Source organism: Oreochromis aureus, linkage group 11 (genome assembly GCF_013358895.1).
Source record: "Oreochromis aureus strain Israel breed Guangdong linkage group 11, ZZ_aureus, whole genome shotgun sequence".
Taxonomy (NCBI): domain Eukaryota; kingdom Metazoa; phylum Chordata; class Actinopteri; order Cichliformes; family Cichlidae; genus Oreochromis; species Oreochromis aureus.
The window spans coordinates 12,293,570-12,315,666 of NC_052952.1; the positions used below are offsets into that span (position 1 = coordinate 12,293,570).

Sequence of the window (22,097 nt, forward strand, 5' to 3'; positions counted from 1 at the left end):
GCAGTCAGTTCAAGGTTACGAGGTGCCTGAAAGCTCCATGTTGCTTTTAGCAGTCAGATCTTACAATGTTGATAGCAACGTGTCACTTTTTTTTTAACTACCCCACCTCACCATCCCCACCTTGGTCCTGGGAGTGCTCCACCCCGCAGAACAACAGATGAAAAGCGCACATGTAATTTATCGCCAACGTTTCCTCCTCAAGAATAATTGTGGCGGCTGGGCGTAGGGATCGATGGCTATAGATTTTTCTGTGGTGGGGTCTTGTAGCGTTGGGTGTAATGAGAGATGGAGAGGGCGGAGGAGGGGACCCGCGCTGTTATTCTGATGGGGAGAAACGGTCTGATCGAGATGCTTAGTAACTCATGTAGAGTTTAAAGACACGTGGAATATAGGTGTTATTTATTTATTTATTCGTTATAGTCAAAGGCCTTGAAAACCCAGGTTTTCTGCAATCAGTAGGATGCTAGATGGGGAAAGAAAAAAACTTGTTCCACAATTACAGCTGTGGTTGTTTTTCAAGAGGTCTGTGTGGGTCCTGTTTGTGGTGCTTGATACAGAATCATTGTTGATTTTGTTTTGTTTTTTTGCATATGTTTCAAATTGATCAAAGCACACTGCACATACCAAGTGAAGGTTAATGCCTTCTTTTTTGACTCTTAAACTCATGCTAAAGATACCAAAGCAAAGTAGTCTTGTTGCGTACAGTGTTTAATCATGAAGAATCCATGTTATAGAGAACTGCGATACTTTGATTCAGCTTGTCCTGCAAGCTTGCTCTGCAGATCCTTCTATAATGCGTTTGTAAATTCGAGGAATCTTTTCGGTTTTTTTCAGGTTATTAGAACACCAGATACAAAGAGTTTTCTTTTTTGTGTAGCTACATAAAAAAAGCAGACTGGACATTCATTTATATGAAAACATTGCTCCTTTAAAGGCCATCCACACAGGGACTGAAAAGTGAACCTGTATGAATTGGTGAACAAATGCACCTTTTTTAAGGCTGTTTTTCTCCCCTCTAAGTGGCACTGCATTAAAACTCTTCTCACAGTCGAGTGGCTTTAAATGGGTATAATAGAGGAAACTTGAGGCTGCTTTGTCTCTGCGGATTCAGTGAAAGCTGCTATCTGTGCAGGAGAGGAGCAGAGCACTACTGAGGCCCAGCTGGAAGAGTCACCCAAATGTGTTATCAGTATGTGGCGAGAGCTCGAGTTCAACATCAGCATTTAGCTGAATATTTAAGTGATGGAGAGCTCAGCTGCACGTACCGTGTGTGCTAAAATGGGCGACGTGGCGCCCGCAGTGTTTTCATACATGTGCAGGTACACAACATGGACATATATCACACCGCATGCAGTTTGATTTGTGCGAGGATTTGCATACACATCTGTGTCCATTCTCTAAATGCGTGCATGCATTTCCCCGAGTGCATCTTATCACAAATGTTTCTGCCGTGTGTGTGTGTGTGTGTGTGCAGGAGTGTGTGACTGGCTGTGTGCAATGGCAGTCACAGAGAAAGAGAGAGAGAGAGGTAGACAGAGGGAATGTGAGAGAGAAAAGACCATCATGCTGTTAATGACAGAGCCAGATGCAGAGAAGAGAAGAGGAGTGTAAAAAAGCTCTCTGTGCTCCCCATCTGGAAGGCATCGCCCCCAAATGAAGTTGTACAAAACCATCCCATTGATAATAAAGCTAATTTTTATGGCTCTGACAAGTATGTAATTATGTTCAGCGGTGCTTTTCAGATTTTATCACAGTCAATAAACCACACTGGCAATTTCCCGTCCCCCATTTGACATATTTACACGGATCCATCTGATTGGAGGAATTAGTTAGCTATGAGAGCTCTGATGGATATACACTAGTGATCTGTGACTTCTGCTTGGCTCATCTGTTAGCCAACTAGACCCTCTGCTCATCTGTTCAGTCTGTCTCTTCTTTTCTCGCCTTCTGCCTTTCTCCCACTTCACACATTTTCCCTGTCGAACCATTTTCTCTCCTCTTTGTCTTAACTTGAGCTCTCAGATTTTGCTCAGTGGCTCCTCGGCTACCGTTTTCACCGAGAGCGGGATTGCTCATTCTTTCCCCGCACCAAACTTTTCCACTCAGGGGATTTCATAAATCAAATTCAACAACCCTTCACTTAGTACCACCCTGTGATAATTGAGATTGCAAATTTACTGTTTAGCTGGATCGTTTTTTGAGTCGTGTTAATTCAGTATTAAAATTAAAAGCGATTAAAAGTATAATTAAAGGACAGATTAATTATGCTGATCTTGATTTGAGGCAGACAGAAGGAAAACACCTGAAACCTGGATCAGTTTCATCAACGGTGTAGATTAACATGCTCGAGTGAATGAAACCAGCTGTAAAACCACAGTTGTTTTTTTGTTTTTTTCTAAGTGACTTCACATTCCTAGCATATCAAAATAAGTTTTAAAAAATGGTCATTCACTTAAAGAATGATTCAGAACAGACTAAATACACATATTAAATACAGATCGTAAAGGTTTGATGTCCTTCTGCATTTTCAGATATGAAAAATAAGCAATTTTTGTTGTTTTATGTTGCTTTTAAAAACACATAGAATACTATATGGTGTTTCAGGTGTACTCACAGATAGCTACCAGCAGATGCCTGCTTTTACAGATTTAGATGAGCTTTTAAGTGCTTTTTTTGCTGTGTACATTTTATGTTCACTTAAGGTGGTATGGCAAACCTTGGCTTTGTTCTGAACCTCTTTAATTGCTTCAGCTTCAAATTTTTAATTGACTGAAATTAATCTTTAAACCATTTTTTAATCTCTTGAATGTGATTTGCGTTTGAATGAGAGCATTTCTGCTAAAACAAAAGCAAATTAAGCAAAATATTTTTCCCTGCTAAGCTTCTCGCTGCCCGTGTATAATTCTGGTTTCTCATCCACTCTGTTTTTCACAACCACTGATATCCCTAAAGCACTATCTTTCTCTCTCACTCTCTATCTCTGCAGGAGAAAAGTCTTATTTATGTGACCTGTGTGGTTTTGCGGGAGGCACCAGACATGCCCTCACCAAACACAGACGCCAACACACAGGTAAGCACCGACTCACACACCCTGAACTCGTGTTGGAAACTTGTCTTGTCGCACAAACTGATTCCTACGTGTTCATGCCCTCACCATGTCAGAATGTGTTTGACACCGAGATCCGAGCAGCCGTGTAGTTTAGGCAACCGTTTGCGGTCGCACACATACACTCACACACAGGCGCATCAGTGTGACATGCTGCTGTCAGTGATAGGCATGTGTACCAGTGTGGCTGACTGAATCTGAGATTTTTAATTTCAGTTATCATTTCACCATGTCATTCTGTCGCTTAGGGAAATTGCATTTTTCAGATAGGCTGTCAATAACGAGTGTTTTTTTTTTGGAAATTGAGATAGTGAAACAAATACTGTTCTTAGCCATTGTCTGGCAGGCGTCCAAGGATCAAGAATCCTGTTATAAATATTCATTTAGGTTTTCATTATTCATTTTGTTTGCTCCTCAGTTTTGCTGCCATTTTTTTCCCCCTGAAACCGCCAATTTCTGTCCTCCTCTGCCACGTTGACACGTGTCAATTCCACTGATTTAGCCACATGTCCAAATCTGTGGAGATACGGGTTCACATGAAGGGACTGTCCTCAGTTTGACAGATGCAGATTTTTAAAGACCAATGCTAATATGAATATTTTTGTGTTTGAAGTCTCCTCAAGCAGCTTTGTTCAGGTGTTTTGTGTCTTTTTCCAATTTCCTCTCATGCACTAAATGTACTAGAAGTGAATGGCTGATCTTATTCTCAATATATAAATGTCACTGAAGCAGTACCAAAGAAGCAGTGGACATAACAAAGTTCCTTTAAATGTCACGTTAAAAACAAAAATACACAACTGCCACAAATAAAATTAATTACAAGTAAAAAACAAAAAAAAAGTGTTTTTTTTTTTTTATTCTTACACTCCAGACAAACATGATAACCCACATCATTAAAGATACCTGTCTTGTGTAGGTCCCACTGGTGCTGCCAGAACAGATATGACCAATCATAGCATGGACTGAACAAGTCCTCTGAGGGTATCAGGTACCAAGATGTTAGCAGCAGATCCTTTTACTCATGTAGTTGTGAAGTGAGGTATTCATAGATAGGACAAATTTTGTCAGGGCACCCCCCTCCCCAAATACTGAATTGCATTGAGATCTGGGGAAAGTTGAGTCCAAATAAACTGTTTGACCTTTTCCTCGTGTTCCTTAAGCCATGCAAAAAGTGTCTGCAGTTTGGTAGCCTGCTAATAGGAGGGCTGTATGTTTGCATTGTTTAGGTAAGTGGTACATCTTAAAGTGACGTCCACTTAAATGTGGGGTCCAACTTTTTGTCCCACTTTCTCCGTCAACTTGCCTTCTTAGCACAGTTCATGCGGGTTCTACCTCTTCCCTGGGTGAACAATAACCATCCAGGTGTCTCTGTTGTGTGAATGTCTCATCAGACCGGGCCACCCTCATTCATTGTACCACACACATACCCACTGTGTGTGTTTTCAGAGTTCTTTATAGGTCTTTGGCTGTGCAGCCCATATGCTATTTCTGTTAGATTAATGGTCATGCTTCAGTTACGGAAATTACAGTACAAACAGTAAAAATCCTTATCTGGATAACCATCAAAATCTCACTCATCATATTTTTTCGAAATCCATACATAAGTTTCCAGTCCCACGGATAGATAAACTGATTTGGTTGAAAACGCAGCACTACAACCAACTAATACTTCCACTTCTCACAGAACACACATTTCAGCTGGATCTAAAATATGTGTTTAACTCTGTTTACAATTCAACTACTTCTGTATTTTTGTATACATAGTTTTACCATTAACCTTATATTATATTATATGCTTTTATACAAGTGACTTTTCTTTGAATTCCAGCCTTTATTGTTATTCAACTTTTACTTAAAAATATAAGAATACTTTCTCCACTTACATCCTTAAATGACCTTTTTCAGCAGACGCAAACCCTGCCAGAGCTTTTCCCTTATATGTTTAACTGATTTAAAATCGCAGCTTTTTATACAACATTTGACAAAACCTTGTGTTCAGTCTTTGTATAGTTCTGTTTAACACAGCGCCTCATTTTATATTTAGTTATTAATTTAAATTTTTTTGCAGCACCAGAGGGACCTACACCCATTGTCAGATAAATCCTGCTACCTGCTATCTCTCTATGTATGCATGTTTGTTTTAGCTCACATTAGTGGGTCACTGCGGTCTCATCACTGCTGTCTTGTCTGTGTCTCTTATCTTTTCAATCTCTCCACCCACAGGAGAGAGGCCCTTCAAATGTAAGCTCTGCAACTTCGCCTCCACCACGCAGTCCCACCTATCACGGCACAAACGTGTTCACACCGGGGAGAAACCGTACCGCTGCCCCTGGTGCGACTACAGGTACCGCCTCATTGACCTCCACACGGTTGGTGGCGCTGATGGCTGCCACCGTGGCACTGATGATCAGAGGGTTGATAGGTGGGGATACGATGGGGATGTGGGGGGGTGGGTTTGTAAGAGTGTGGTGTGTGTGTTGGTGAGATAGCAGGTGGCATCGTGGGGTAGTTTGGTGGGTTGGTGGAGAGGGTGGGGTGTTAATGCTAGTGGCTCTGAGTGTGTGTGTATATCTGTGTGTGTGTGACGGGTGGGTGGGAGACGTGGAGGGCAGACAGGTCTAATCTCCACAGCACGGCTCCATCTCATCACTCTGCCATCATCAACAGGCCCAGCCAGATTTCCCCAACACACACACACACTCTTACTCTCCCTCACACGTACACACACACACACACAATGTCACTGTCACTGGCAGGTCCCTGTCATTAAAACACCATCATACCGCATCAGTAATTACACAGGAAATTGTCGGTGAAATTGAAAAAGTTTTGGCTGGCGTTGCACATCTCCATCTCTCTCGATCTTTCTCTGTCTCTCTCTCCTCTCCTCCCCCCTTCTGTCTTTCTCTCACCCCGCGCTTCCCCGTCAGGATGTGGCAGAAGAGTGTGAAAGGGAATGATCTCAAACCCATCATTGGTTTTAGATGTACTCTTCATTCGTTTTTTTCCTCTCTGTGACAAAGTCATTTCAGCTGCTTGCTATACCTGCTCCGCCGTAGTGAAGCACTTGACTCATTTCATCTGTCTTTTGTAGTCAGTTCAACTTGGGGGGGAGGATGAAATGCTGAGAAGTAATAGCTGCAGTCAGGCTATTCTTCAGCAATTATCAAAGGATTTTATCTCCCGGTGTCCAAAGTTATTGCGGAACGTCTCTTTTGGGTATCGTTTAGGAAGCGACTAGCATAGGTCTTTTATTGTTTAATTTAAGTTTAGTTAAGTTTCATTTCTGAGAGGATAAATCCTGCTTATATTTGGTTATGCCCTGTATTTAATCTAATTTGTTAACATAACCAGTGAGTGTATTGTCTTCCTGATTGATTGGCTCAACACTCAGATTGACCTTTTTGTTGTTGTTGTTAGGTAGTTTCTAGCATTAAGTGTGATGTACCTCGTTCTTCTCCTGACTCGAAGTTTCGTCACGAGGTGAAACATTTATTTTTGAGCAAAATGCGTGTGAAAGTTAGATTTCTTTCATTTTAATGTTAGGAGCGTTCTTTTAAGTTTTGTTGCTTAAAATTTTGCACACTGAAGACACAGCACTATAAAAATACAGAGGTCACTCTCATCAGGTCAGTGGCTGTACATGCAAAAGAGTCACATAAGGATCAGATTTTATAAGATCCTCAAGCCTACATTTTACTTTTGTTTAAATTTTAAACTCATATCAAACCGCTCCACTGATTGAACCCCACAGTGGGAAAGATACTGTATACAGACCTGTGATCCTTCACTGATACATAATGATTGTTACAGATAGCAGCAAATGAAACAGTAAATTAGAAGCCCAATTAACATTTTGGTGGCCTCCGAGGGTTCAGAGAGGTCCCGAAGGGAGGAAGAAAGGTGGGAGGAGGTGTAGGGACGTTGTGGAAAAGCCCTGCTGGGCTCGCTAATGTGAGGATGAGGAATTGAATGCGTGGGGCCCTAGACAGCCGTGAGGGGTCCCGTCTTTGCTTGGCTTTTATTGTCTGAATGCATGTTTAAAACCGTGACGTCTCTCGTGGCCTGACCGTGATAAGGAGCTGGTAGATGAGTTAGCACGTTTTACCTTGTAATACAAGCAGGGCTTATGAAATATATAGGATGCAGCCATAGAGCAATATTGAATATTGAAGCAATAATGAAGCAGCTAGGTGACTGACAGTTCTTGCCCAAAGAAAATGTATCTGTTTTATAGATGCAGCATAGATCTGATTTGCAGTATTGTATTACCCATGTTAAATGGCAGCTATGTTTCTCACTTAATGCAGTATTATCCGCATCAAGGCTGCTTCTCAAATGCATGTAAATGAGCAGGGAGTAAATGATCTATCAAATGCCACTCATCTACCATTCAGACAGAGATAGATAATAGAGGGGGGATAATTATAGATGGGAAATAGTGGTAAAAATATTCTAATGATATTGCACCGGGAGTCCTGGGCTGTCAATTAATGATGTCTATTTGACTACTCTGCAGCTGTTTATGCAAGCTGCGAAACTTCTTTACTTTAGTTTTTAAGAAATCGTTTTTATCGCTCACAAAGAGGAGGATTTTTTTTCCCCCACTCTCTTTTTTTTCTCATTAAAGTCACAGTGGCATCTAAAACGGTCTAATTGATATGTAGCCTCTGAATCCTGCCACGTCGCCATGACTGTGGGGCTGGTTTTGTTTATTGAATGCAGCACCATTCATGTTTCAATCTACCTGTTAAAGCAGTGTTTCCAATTCAAGGCGACGGCGGCTTTGAGGACGACACGCTCGCTGTCAGTGGCAGGAAGGTTTGCGACCTTGTAAAAGTGAAGGGAGAGACGAAGGAGGAGGGAGAGGCATTAATGATGATAACTGGGCCTCCCTGGCAGAATAAGAATCCAAATAGCACCAATGATCCAAATACAGCCCCTGCACCCCCCACAACTCTTAACGCACACAAAGAAGCGCATTTAAATCTCCTCTAACGAAGCGCCTCTCAATTACACCTCTCCCATTACCATACAGTCTTTGGGAGGAGGAATATGGAAATGGCTTAAATAAAGGGGAGAGAGAGAGGGGAGAAGCAGAAAGTGGCAGAGAAGGGGTGATGTATCCGATGAGCATCAGTATGGCTGATTCCCATGGTGAGTGCATGGGTGGGGGAGGAAGTTGAAACAGCGTTGGACTAATTAATACAGTGTATAGTAGGAGGGCTGGTGTGGGCTTTCACTAACTGTGACACCTGCTGACTCCTAAACGCACGTTGTGTTGTTTTAATATGACAATTACGCCATTACCATATCTGAGAGATAGCATGGCCCCCCTAGGAATCCACCCGCGCTCTCTTTAGAACCTTTTAGCTCCGCTTCAAATTTTATCTATTTATGCTCCCGCTTTCGAATAAGAAATCAGCTCACTTTTGGTATTAAATGCATTTTTTAACAGCATCATTTGTGTTAATTTAGGAGCATGAGACAGTTTAAAGTTCTTTTTTTCCCCTATGCCAATGATAAGTCAACAGATGGCCGTGATTTGTCTGTGAACCTGTTATTGTTTTGCTTGTGAGGCTGATAAGAAAGTAATCACAGCATTTTTTGACAGTTTGTTGGATAAAATATGAAAATGACAACTAAGGTCAGTCCCTATACACAGTTTATAAAGCACATGCTGCAGGTACGTGGTTGGACACCCTTTTGCCTCCAGAAGTGCCCCAATTCTTTATGGTACAGATTCAACAAGGTGCTGAAATTTTGGTCCATATTAACATGACAGCGTCACACGGTTGCTGCAGATTTGTCAGCCTTAAGCCTATCATGTTAGTCTCCTGTTCTACCACAGCCAAGGTGCTCCATTGGATTGAGATCTGATGACTGTGGAGTCCATCTGAGTGCAGTGAACTTACTGTCATGTTAAAGAAACTAGTGTGATATGAAGTGAGCTCTGTTACATGGCGCATTTTCCCATTGGAGGCAGCCATCACATGATGTGTACAATGTGGTCATAAAGGGATGGACATGGTCAGCAACAATACTCAGGTAGGCCTTAAGAAAGGTTTTAAGAAAATATCCCTCACATTATTGCACTGCCACCAGCAGCGTGTACCATTGAAGGTCAAAAAATGGATCCAGGTTTTCATGATGTTTACACCAAATTCTGAACCTACCATCAAAATGTTGCCTCAGTTTCCTGTTCTTAGCTGACAGGTCTAGTGTGGTCTTCTGCTTCAAGGTTTAACATGTTGGGCATTCAGAAAAGTTATCTGTATGCCTTTGTTACGTTCGCCTTCCTTTCAGTGTGGCCATTCTCCTCCAACTGCTGGCATCACCCAGTCATTTTCACCCAGAGATCTGGTGCTTAATAGACATTTTCTTTTTTTGGACCATTCTCTGTAAACCCTAGAGATGGCTGTGTGGGAAAATCCCAGAACATCAGCAGTCTGTGAAATACTCACACCAGCCCGTCTGGCACCAGCGACCATGTTCAAAGGCACTTAAATCACCTTTGTTCCTCATTCTGATGCTCAGTTTGAATTTTACAGGTTGTCTTGACCATGTCTAGGTGCCTTGTGATTAGCAGTTGACCGTGTGTAGGTAATAAAGTGGCTCCTGAGTGCTCATCTGTAAAGTCGTCTACAATCCACTGGCCAAACAGACATTTCTTTATTTGTTAGTGCTCTGGGTCGACGCTCTCAAAATGTGTTTTATTCATTCTTTTGTTGAGACTGCATCCAAAACATGGTCTTCAGCCTCATGAAGAGCCCTCATTGTTCACTGCTGGCTGGTCCTTATGTGTTTTGTGCAGCATAAACAGACACCAGTGAGGGCCCGCTCTGTTTTTTTTTTTTTTTTTTGTTGTTAGGCCGCAGTGGAGCCAAGCTGGACTATGGCCCCCATGATGGAGAGAGGTGTCTCTGCAAAAGTGAAAACAAATTCTCTCCTTGGCTGGTGTGAGCTATGGTACTGTGAGGCTTTATTGTCCCAGCCAAGGTGATAAGGGAGAGTAATTGCGTATTATACTGTCCGAGAATGTCAGGTCCAAACTGAGCACGAGTGCCCCATCCATCAACACATGATTGTGTGCGAAAGTGTGCTCTACACCGCACATGCTTGCTTGCATGATGCATTAAATGCGCGAGCGTTTGTGTGTGTTTACGGATTCATGTCTGTATATTCGAACTTGTGTAGCAGTGTCAGAGATTTATTGTTTTTATTTTGGCTCAAACTGGCCTTTCTATTTGTCTGTATTCCATATGTATGTATGTGCATGTTTGTCTTAATCATTCAGAGCTTCACTTATGTGTGTGAGTGTGTTTGTGTGTGTCTATGGGCAGGTTTAGATAGAGCCTGGGAGCAGGTCAGGCAGCGTCATTAATCAGCAGAGGTTTGTGTGTGACTCTCTGGGCTGACATAGTTACATCGTATACCCTGCAGTAGCTCCCTGCCCTATCTGACCGGCCCAGAGACCCACAAACTCAGGCACACACGGCATACACCACTAATCCTATATAGCTTTCATACAGCTGCAAATGATACATACTGAATAACAGATGCCTTCAGACATATCTTTGTAATGCATTCAATGGGCCTCTAGATGCACAGCGGTCTTGTAGCAGGCGCTGTCCCCAGCACCGTTACACAAACAGCTGAAAAACTATAAGAAAAAAAAAGTATCAGAGTAAAATATAAAGGCGTGAAAGAATATCAAACATATCTACAAAATGTAAATATTGTTTCTGTAACAAGTGCGTTTGCTGTTCATAAAAGAGTCTTTAGTCATGTGCTTCTTGTAGTCCAAACATGGCTCCTCTCTCAGGCTCCAAAGCCCAGCTTGATTTTTTTTTATTGCGTGTTACTGTGTGATGTGTGTCCATGTGTGTCTGTGTGTCATTACATCATTACAGATAAATAAATTGTTAGTACAGCAAACCTTCTTTGGGAATGTTGCCAAGTGTTGATCTTGTGTTTTCTCCCTCATGACTCTCATCTTTAATTCTATCGTTTGGTTTTTTTTTTGTTAATTCCAAAATGGAATTAAGCCTTTTTATCTTTGTTTTTCTCACTTAGATCCAACTGTGCAGAGAATATCCGAAAGCACATACTCCATACGGGAAAACACGAGGGCGTGAAGATGTACAACTGCCCCAAATGTAACTATGCCACCAACTCTCCGATGGAGTTCCGCAACCACCTGAAGGACAATCACCCTGATATTGAGAACCCAGACCTCGCCTACCTGCATGCAGGTAATGTGCTGCTAAAAGAAATATAAAGTGTTTCACAGATATTTCCATATTATCAAGGATTCTGTTGCGCGGCGAAGCAGAATTCACTAATGCACCATGGCAGCTAGCCTGACATCCGTCTGTACCCCCTATTTTGGTCCGTAGTGCCCCTCCACAGCATCTGAAATGTCCGTGCCCAGTAAACAAAAACACAAAAAGGACTTCTAAGAACATAGTGTCCCTACATTTAAAAACAACAGTGCCTTTGAGAAATTCTGAACACTTCTGTGTTTCAAGGTCAATTGAACTTATTTCCAGCAGTGCCTTTCCTGAGTTGCACACATTCTTTCTGCGGTTTCTTTGGTGATATGCAGCTCCACTTGCTTAGCTGAAAGTTAAAGGATGTTTGTTTGTTTTTTTCTTTTTTAAATGTATTAAGTATTAATCCAATCCAATTAATTTATAAAGCAGTTTTTAAAAACACAAGTTTAACAAAGTGCTGTACAAAGTACCAAAACAGAGAACAATAATAGAATAGAAAGTAAGAAAACACCATTTTAACTCCTCCTGAGTTAAAAGCCAAGAAATAAAATTTCGTTTTAAGACTTGTTTTAAAAACAGGCAATGGGTGGGGCATCCTAACATGGGTAGGGAGGTCATGAGGCTACCATTAAGCATGTGGATGCATTTGTAGAACATGGAGCTTAAGCGTTTGAAAGACAAGTCAGCAAATAGGTTAAAAAATAAAAAGATGCCACAACATCATTGGGTCGAAAACCAGTTTTCAATTAAATTCAGTTTTTATATATAGCACCAAATCACAACAGTCATCTCAAGCTGCTTTATATTGGAAGTTAAAGACCCTACAGTAATACAGAGAAAACTCCAACAATCAAACAACTCCTGATAAGCAAGCACGTGGTAACAGTGGGAAGGAAAAACTGCCTTTTAACAGGAAGAAAGGTCTGGCAGAACCAGCCTTGGAGAGTGACAGCTATCTGCTGCGACTGGTTGGGGATAAGGAGACACAGATATTGATCTTTGTAAACATCTTTTTCCAAAAGACCTTTTATCATTCGGTGTTGTGATTATAATGGAGAGCATTTCAAAAACCTTCTATAGGCATTCGACTGTGTTGAGCTCCAATCACTGCAAAGGCCATAGCACATGATTCACATCATGTTTACATTCAAACCACTGAGTGGCCCTACATTGACATCATGCAACTGTCAGGTTATTTTCTCTTTGCAGTTTCAGATTTTTTTCACCAGTGCTCTGTATCGGCCGCGTCCCCTTCCTAACTTGCCTTTCTGTTCTTCTGCTTTCCATGTTAATGTGCACTCACTCACACAATCACACACAAACACACAAATTTGTAAATGAACATTTGAAGTCATTCTGCTGAATTAAACCACCTAGTTCCCTCTATAGCACCTGTCTATGCTCTTTTATTTCACGGAGGTCTGATCTTCCAGACTCTTTGAGTGCTTTTTTTGTAAGTGGATCGAGTCTTCTTATTCAGTGCTGATGGAGGGCACCCAGCCACAAAAAGGCATTGCTCAAAGATTGCTGCTGTAGCCATCCCTGCCAATCACTCAGGCCATAGTGACAGATGAAATCTTGTTCCTCCTCTATTGGTTCCTTTGTATCCCAGTGTTCTTCCTTTTGTCCTTGAAGGCCACCAAATCCAATCGGCAGAGTGCTTGTCCTTCAGAGGAGCAGAGAAGACAGCCTTTATCCTGTTATCCCTCTGACCTTACATAAAGGCACTAGAGTTGGAGGAGAGCACCATGGGAGAAAAGGCCAGTCAGGGACATTACTGGAAAATGGCTTGCTTCTGGCGACACTGTGGTGTATTTCCTAGTGAATTTGAGTGGATTTGGATGGTGTCCTTGAAAAGTTTGTAGTTTTGAATTTCTGAAACAGGCTTATTCTTGCTATGATTTCCATTTGTCAAATTTAAGGACAAACTTCTGTCTTTGATTCTCTTTTTCTTCCACCTCCTAACCTCCCTATTCAACCTTTTACCTTCAGCTGCTTTTAAACACGCTTCCCTTAATATGCTCTGTACCCTCTCACCTTTAACCAAAGCATGCCTTTATGTCTCTTCTTACCCTTTCACCCCAGAATCCCCCTCACCTCTGTTTGTCCTCATGCATGGCTGACCTTTGATGGAGAAGACTTTTTCACAGTTTAATTTTATATCCTTGTCCCTCTTCGAATGACCTGCTGAGCCATATGAGAACACAACATTTATGCCAAGTAAAGGACATTTCTCTCTATGTGTCCAAGCTGGTGCTACAGCAGGCTTCATACAGTGTGGGTTTCGGATTTCAGAGTTGCCGAAGGTCAGATCTTGTCTGGAATGTGCGTCGCCTTTCAGTCATCTGGAGGGAACACATCCTCCTCTTTCAGTCAAGTTAAGCAGCATATTTTCAAGATGTCATCGTTACACTCTCATTCACATTCAGCTCACGCCACACCACAGATGTGAACCAAAGAATGACAGAAAAATATTTAAAAATGCATCTGATGGTGTTTCGTACCCCAGAAAAAAAAGTCCTCCATTGCAAAGTTTTTTGAAGGAAACTACCAATCTCACTCTGCCATCATAAATCTATTACCGTTTTATGAAACATGGCCCTCTGATAGTGACGCATAAATACGGCATTGTAGGAGTTCGGGAAAATCAACAGCTCTTTACCTGACCAAAGCCATCAGACTATAGGGGGGTTTGAAAGGGCACTGAAAGCACACTTGTGATCTCTCCCTCTTTCAAAAGAGGGGAAAAGGAGGTGGTAGCAGAAGGAGCAATTCTTCATCTAAGTAGACAGAACGAGACCAAAAGAAAGAGACAGGGAAGAAAAGATTAAGAAGGTAGATGTTGAATTAACCTGCTTGTGATTGCTCTCTGTCAGAGTGGCACCAGGGCCAGCAGCGAGAGGCAAATCGTCTGTGATGGCCCTTCCTGCTGTTCTCTCTTTGAAAGACACAGATCAAACGCACCCTAGTCACGGGCCCTTGTAGCCCCTCGTGCCGGATTGATTGACACCCGAACGTCTCCACCGCTGCTCTGTCTTTCCATATCACTCTCTCTCTCTCCTCCCCCCCTTCTTTATTCAGCGTCGCACTTCGAATTAGAGCCCTTCTCGAGGATGAAAGCGGAGGTCCTTTGCAAACCAAGGAAGAGAGGGAATTAGACCCAGCTAGTGATGGAGGGGAATGATGATTAGAATTTGAGGGGAAGAAAGAAGGAAGGAAGAAAGGAAGGTTAGATGTGCGATGTGCAAATGTTGCTGATAGGACACATTTTAATAAAACGGTAATGACAATTGTCTTCCTTGCGCGATATGCGCAGAGATATGCCAGAAAGAAGTGGCGACGCCTGTGTGATCTAAGCGTAGATAGCAGCGGAGCAGAACTGGAGCTACAGGTACTCAAGAGTGCTGCGACTTTGCTAAATTACCCCTTGACTAGAACTTTCTTTTAGTTAAAATTCAGCAAGTATGGCATGTCTGCTTCAGCTTTGGGAGATGGTATATTCTCTCTTTTTTTTTATTTCCCTCCAGCGAGGTCAGCTGTGTTTGCCGGGCATTAGCTTTGTTAAAACAGCCTCGTGTCTAGTCCAGCACCAGAAATCTACATTTAACACACACACATGCACGCACAGGTGAGGTGTCGCCATTAGCTTTGTCAGAGCGTCTTCATCCCACTATTTTTAATTGTGAAATATTTCCCTAATTTTCAACCAAGGTTGTAATTGCACATCCTGGGGGCATAGAGATCAAATGCTTTGTAATTAGCTAACAGCGACTGAGGATCTGCTGCTTAGTGCCTAAAAAGATAAAATAAATAAATAAACTTCTTCAAGGCATTGTTGCTGCTTTATGCAGATTCTATTTTCCTTAATAATGCATGATGGATGGCTACTGTAGAGGGCTAGAGGAGGCCTGGCCTTGTAAGTGATGATCTTAATACACAGTTATAACCACAGGCAAATTCATTTGTTTGCATATATTTTTCCTTATTAAACAAATCTGTAAACAAATATGGGTTTCGATGGCTTTTACTTAAGTTATGCATCCGTGCTCCTCCCTGGCTACCCTTCCTCGCTTTCACCTTCTGTTCCTCGTGTAATGAAACATTACTCTCGTGAGTTTCTACTTGCCTATTGTGTTACCGCGGCGTGTTGGATTGTGGAGGACAGGTGTGTATGTCATGCAAATGTGTCCTGGTATCCCAGCGCATATGACATTGTGTCGACGTTGTGAGAGAAGCCACAGACACCGGTGATAAAATCAACATCTGTTTCTAATAACCGTGTGTTATATGTGACACTTTCCTATGTGGAATAGGATATGTGTCGGCGATGGGGGGGGGAGACAAAAACACGCAGTCCGTCACAGTTTTTTTTTTTTTTTTTTTAAACACCAATAGGACATCAAGTCTTCATTGTTCGTGATAAACTCGTGTCTTTGTGTCACCGTCCTTATGTTGCATTCATTTGATAGACGTTAATGAAAAAAGTGACTCTTTTCAGCACTGTGGAAAATTAAGAACAAAAGGAAAGAATAAATGTGCTGATGCTGTCTCAGGGGTGATTTAGTTATATTGAGCTAATACTTAAAAAAAAAAAAGTTAACAATGAAGGATTTGAAGATTTAATTGGTAACAAGAAAAGTATCAAAATCATTTTACCAAAGAAGGAAAGAGAAAAACTGGATCAAAATAGGTTGGAATTTTTGACTAATAATCTAGTAAAAATACACCATAAGTGATATTTCTGCCGTCCATATGTGGCTTTATGAATGAATATGGATTGTATGTACAGTATCTCAGTTTTTATATCACTCCCACTTAGTTACATTAACAATCTAATTAAGGAATATTCTTCATTTATAATTTGAAACTGTCTTGACAAGAAGAGACAAGCTCTCGTATCTCACTGGGTACTTTCTGGCAAAATAAAGGGTTAAATAAATATTAATTAAATTCACGCCTTAAATACCCCACTTTCAATGTTTAATAGATTCTTCTTTACATCCACACACCCGTTATGCTGTCTTCTTTGAGATATTATAACTGAAAAGCAGCTGCTCACTGCCAGTGCCCCAGGAGACAAGCAGCAACTGATGTGGGGGTTAGCAAAGCACAACCATCAGTTGCATGAATCTCAGAAAACCAATACAGGGTCGGTCTGGGCCGAGCAAGCAGCAATTCCTGCATAATGACCTGCTCCAATGAGCGTGAAAACTTCCCCAACCGGCTGCATTTATCACACATAAGCTACAACAAACGGCCTTTTGTTTCATCCACTTCTTCCATTCCCTTCCTCTTGGTGCCAATCTCAGACCCTCCTCTCTGCCATTTAGTGGCCGTTTAGAGTTTTTACTGACAAGTTCCATACACTTGGTTTGGGGACACAGAAGCAGGAGGTTTCTGGCTGCCTCACGCGTGACATTATTTCTGCATTTTCTGTTTGTTTTGGCCGTGGCAGTCATGATTTTTTCACTCGGTAAATCCTGACCAGGAGAGTGTTGTCATCGACCTCTGTATGAGCCCGTGGATAGGTTTGAAGCAGATTGATGACACATGATATATTAGACTCCCCGGTGTTGCAGCACCACAGTTAGTGTAGGTGAGTGCTTATGTTGCACTGTTCTAAAATGTTGCAGATGGCGTATGTAGGACACTTGCACAGTGTGATAGCAAGACAGAGGAGTGAAAACTGTAAGGATCTGCACAGGTTTCTAGAACGCTAAAGCGTTATTTTCATCATGGTCTTTGGAGGTTATTACCAGGCCACTGATTGTGTTCAGTGATGCTGAGCTTGATTCAGTAGTTAATAAGATTTTTGTCTTTAAGATTATGGCAATATTTCATGGAAAACACCAGTTTTGTTTTGATGCACCAGTCCTGTTGCAAACTCCTGCTGTTCAAACACCCTAATTGCGGTGCGCCTGTGCACAGAACTATTTAAATAGTTTTCATTGTAATCAGGAAATTAGTTGAAAAGTATCTGCTGTTTGTTTGTTTTTGCAAAAAGACTTTGAGTGTGCTTTTATACAAGTGCTTGATTTTGGCAGGAAGGCACATAGACACACACAGACACCCCGCGTGAGTGACATGAGGCAGGGATGCTCCGAGGCAGGCCTGTTCCTCAAGTATGGGACAGTGAATATGGGACCAGACAGGCCGCCGGCTCCTATAAAACCTCATCCATAATTCAGTCCTCCTTCTCCTTCAATTCAGACACACTGTACACATCCAGCTGCTGCTAGCAGCTAACCTGCCTGAGATGAGATACAATGGGGGGAAAAAAGTAGTAGTTATTGACGAGAAAGGCAAATTTAACAAAAAAAAAGTTAAAAGGAAAAGAAAGGAAGGAAGGAACTGTTAAGAGAGCATGTTGAGAGATAAACCCAGACTCCTGATTCTTACTTTCAGTCCTGCTTTGCCCCATCTTGACCTTTACTGAATCAACACCGCTCCACAGTACCATAACATGGTTTCCCTCATCTGCAACCTCATTGGCTGAAGTGCACTTCTGAGATCTCCACCGTGACCTTTGCCCTCTCTGCTGCACCAAGGACTCTTGTCTTCCTCCTTCGCCTCTCTGTCCTCCTTGTGTCGTCTGTTTGGTGGCTCTCCAAACGTCTCAGCATCTCTAATTACCAACAGGCTCAACTTTCCCAACTAAACAACCAATTATCAGCACTTTAGCCCAGCCCAGTCCCATGTTTCCTGATACAGTGGCCTATTAGGGCCCCTTATTTCTACCCCAGCATAATTGAATCCCCTGGCTTCTCATCAGTGGGCTAATTTAAGCCAATGTGCAGAGTTGGTAATCAGAGGGGCTGCCTATTAGACTATCAGACCCCAATTAAGTGGCCTCTTATTTCCAGCATAACAAGCCACTATCTGTACTGCTGTTATTGCATTTCCTTTTTTAGTGCTCAGTTTTGTTTGTGTAAATTTGTGGTCTGTTTAGAGAAGAAAAAAACAAAGAGAAAAACAGGGGAATAAAGAGTTTCTGTGTGAAGTTGGCACTAATGCAGGTGGTCTTTTAAAGGATGACTTTTAGGACTAATTCACTGCTTTGGTTGTGCCATGTGCTGAGGATGAGGTCACCAGAGCCCCATCATCATTTATACTGTCACTTGAGGCTCACCACAGTGACTGCAGTCTTTTCGTGAATGATAGGTGTCGCCAGGAATAGAAGAGGCTGAAATGCGAAGTGATTTTTCAACGTTTTCCCCAGAAAGTCTCCACTGTTTAAGCTGTTGCAGCACGTCTGTTTGTATGTACTACTGATATATCATTGAAATGGTAGTTAAGACAGACACGAACATGCGTTCGTCTCGTAAACCCGGCTGCGCCACACAAGCCAGGTCCAAAAATCCAGAGGTGTGCGGCATGCTGAAACAACACCAAAGAGCAGCCTGCGGTTGTGACATCACTGTAGGCATGCATAGTTATGTGTTTGGATGGCAGTCTAGAGAGCAAGTATTTGATTTCTTCAGTGTGATTGTTGTAGCTTTTTGGTTGTATACTACTATTCGGAATATCCAGCATTTCATGTTTTTCATTGGTCCTACACTGAACCTATGGCCGGCTTTGCTGACCAGCTTTGTCTACATATTGTGACTGTGTTCTGTCACCAGGGGCAGTGTAGGGTGACGTTGGGGGGTTTTTTTTGTTGTTTTTCTTCTTCTTCTTTTGAAGGACTGCACACAAGCCCATTTGTGTAGGTTGCATATCCCTTTTGTAGGCGCTGCATAGGTAAATACCTATGCACAAATGCAATGCTGTAAAATAGGATTCAGATGTAGTTTGTTGGTATCAAAGGCATAAGTAGCCAAGGCAGGGCATTCTTCACAATGAAATCTCTTTTTGAAGCCTAGATACTAGCAGCAGTTCTTGCCAGAGGTATAGCATCAAGAAACTTTGGATCATTTAAAATCTAGAAGGGCATTTAGAGTCTACAGTCTTTCACCAAAGTCAATAGCTTGATCATTTTAATGGAACTGATCTGGCTCAGCTACAAACTGAGTTGGTTGTTTTGTTCTAATCCTGTTGGATAAGCAAAGAAAAGCCAAAAAAGTAAAAATAAAACAAAAAAGAAACATAAAGGAGATTTATGGAAACCCTATAAAAACAGTTATGTATGCTGTGATGGCCATGCAGATCCAAAAACAGTAATGCATTCTTTTCCTGTCATAAGACAGTGCCTTGCCAGTCTGTGGCAGGGACCTTTTTTCACCACATCATTATGGATCAATGAAGTGCTCATACCACCAAAACCTTGTTAGAAAATTAATTGGCACTGAAGTCTTTAAGCTTTAAAAGAGAAACATTTAAACATCTATCTCCCACTGCCACTTGAGTCTGCCAAAATCCGATGCTACTTAATGCAACTTTAACTTGACAAATAGATCTGAAATGGAAAAAGTTCAGAGATGAATGCCTTCAACACCAGCACCTCTTTTTCTTCTCTCACGAGTATAGAATATCTCATTTTTCCCCCTTTTGTAGTTCTCCCTTTCTTTTTCTCTTTTTTTTTTCCTGTCCTGTCGTGGTGACTGGTGCAGTTGAGGGGAGCCAGAGTGTGAAAGAGGCCCACAGAGGGCTGATGAGGACTGTCTTACCAAAGCGTGTCTCGAGTCTAGGACTGTTTCTTTAGCATTTGTGTGGGAGAGTGTACATATGTGTGGTAGCCAGAATTAGTTTGCGCGTGTGTCTTGAAGTGTAAGTGTGCACGTTTACTGTTGGTGTCGGCTCCCCATAGCCTAATTAAAGGGCGAGAAAAGCCACTCACAGGGAGATTAAACCTAAAAGGCTAAATTAGTACTCAAAAGGGGTGTGGCAAATTCACACATATGCACTGGCCATGAAATCTCTTCTGACACATGTGGAGGGCAAAAAAGAGAAATTAAAGATTATAGAAAGAGAGAAAAACCTTTGTGTATCCATAGCAGAGCTATGTGTTATGAATTTGTTAAGATGAGGAGCACTTTATTTGAGAGTTTGAGAGGCTGCTGGATTCTTGATGTGCTTGAATTGGCTAATCAGACCTGTTTATATTCTTTATTAATTTACTTACTCATTGTAAGTCACTGTGGATGAAAGTGTCTGCCGAGTCAATGTAATAATATTTTATGACTGTAGGGCCAGAAGTGCTTTTGAATGGGAAGCTCAATATCACATCTAAATATGAAACTTGAGCTTAACTTGATTTTGTTGTTTTTTGGAGTCTAGCTTGAAGCTTAAACCTTGTCACAGACTTTGTGAACTTCAAAGTATTGCTCTTATCACGTTTGAAATATTCAGCATTATTCTAGCCTTCCAGGTACAAACCCCTGATTGCTACAGATATCACAGTGAACCATTTATTTCCAGTAAAATTATGAATTCATCGAGAACAATTTATAATTTGGTTTATTTGTAAATTGCAGACATACAAAACATATTTTAAAGAGATTCAGTTAGATAAACTTGCTTGAGGGCGCTGTCCTTAAAGAGAATAACTCACATGTACTTAATATGTATAGTAAATGGAAAAAACAACATACACAGCTATATACCGAGCAAGCAGGTGAAAAATGTCAGTCAAACTTAAAGCAGTAAACTTGCATTTGCAATGTTGCTTTTCATTTTAGCTTGTTCCACAACTTAGCAATAATGTTGGAGCCACTTAAATTTGTCAAGTTTGCTTTGAAACCTTGCTTAAGCCTTATAATTCATTGCTGATGATGTTCTGAATGTCAGTGACATTCTTCCTTAAAAACAATAAAGGAGAATTATCAGCATACAAAAAGTTGGATTTTACATAAGTAAGTGTAGCCATCCATCCATTTTTTTCCCACTTATCTGGGGCTGGGTCGCATGCACAGCAGGCTAAGCAAAGAAGCCCAGACCTCCATCTTCCAAGCCACCTCCTCTAGCTCATCCGGGGGAACGACGAGGCGTTCCCAGTAAAGCTAAGCGATATAATCCATACAGCATGTCCTGGGTCTACCCTGGAGCCTCCTCCTGGTAGAACATGCTGGGAACACCTCACCCAGGAGGCGCCCGGGAGGCATCCTTTGTCAGATGCCCAAACCACTTCAGCTGTCTCCCTTCAAAAGCCAGTGTATAACTTACAATATATAAGAATTTAAAAATGGCTTCAAATTCAACCTTTGGTAATATCTGTAGGTCCTGATTTAGAGCATTGAGCTTCAGTGTTTACAGTAGAGAAAATAAGATCTCTTTTTTCTTTACTTTTTAGATTCAGTGACTTCTAAAAGCAAAAATGTATGGAGGAGTGTTTTGTACATGTTACACTTCAAAACAGACCTGCACACATACACACACACACAAACACACATCACATCATCGGTCACCCCATTTTATAAAACTCTCCCACAATCCAACAGTGTGCATTAACTCCCCAGGCTACGCTGATATCTCTTTATAACTGTCTGCTCATTTTTTTGACCCCCTTACTCCTCTGTCTCTGCATCACTCTCTTTCTGCCTGTGTCTTGTGGTTTGTGTGTGTTATGATGGTTTACCATTTTAGTGTGTGTGTGTGTGTGTGTGTGTGTGTGTGTGTGTGTGTGTGCGTGCGTGTGTGTGTGTGTGCGCGCTGAGTGAGTGATGTGACTCTGGGCCAGCAGCTGAGCTCTTCGCTGCTATCTGTCTCTCTATCTGTTTGCCGGTCTGTCTGTTGTCTCTTTTGTGTTGTCTCTACTCAGTTTGACTGCTATCAGACAA

At 41.7% G+C, this 22,097-nt stretch overlaps 1 protein-coding gene across 2 annotated transcripts in view; it reads left to right on the top strand.

The window, feature by feature from the left end:
- znf407 (zinc finger protein 407) overlaps positions 1 to 22,097 on the top strand; it is a 152,754-nt gene that overhangs the window by 97,939 nt on the left and 32,718 nt on the right. For both annotated transcript variants that reach the window (XM_031748177.2, XM_039619990.1), the window contains exons 7-9: positions 2,987 to 3,070; positions 5,330 to 5,450; positions 11,183 to 11,361. In XM_031748177.2, coding sequence (XP_031604037.2) covers positions 2,987 to 3,070; positions 5,330 to 5,450; positions 11,183 to 11,361 — 384 coding nt within the window. The remainder of the gene's footprint in view (positions 1 to 2,986; positions 3,071 to 5,329; positions 5,451 to 11,182; positions 11,362 to 22,097) is intronic.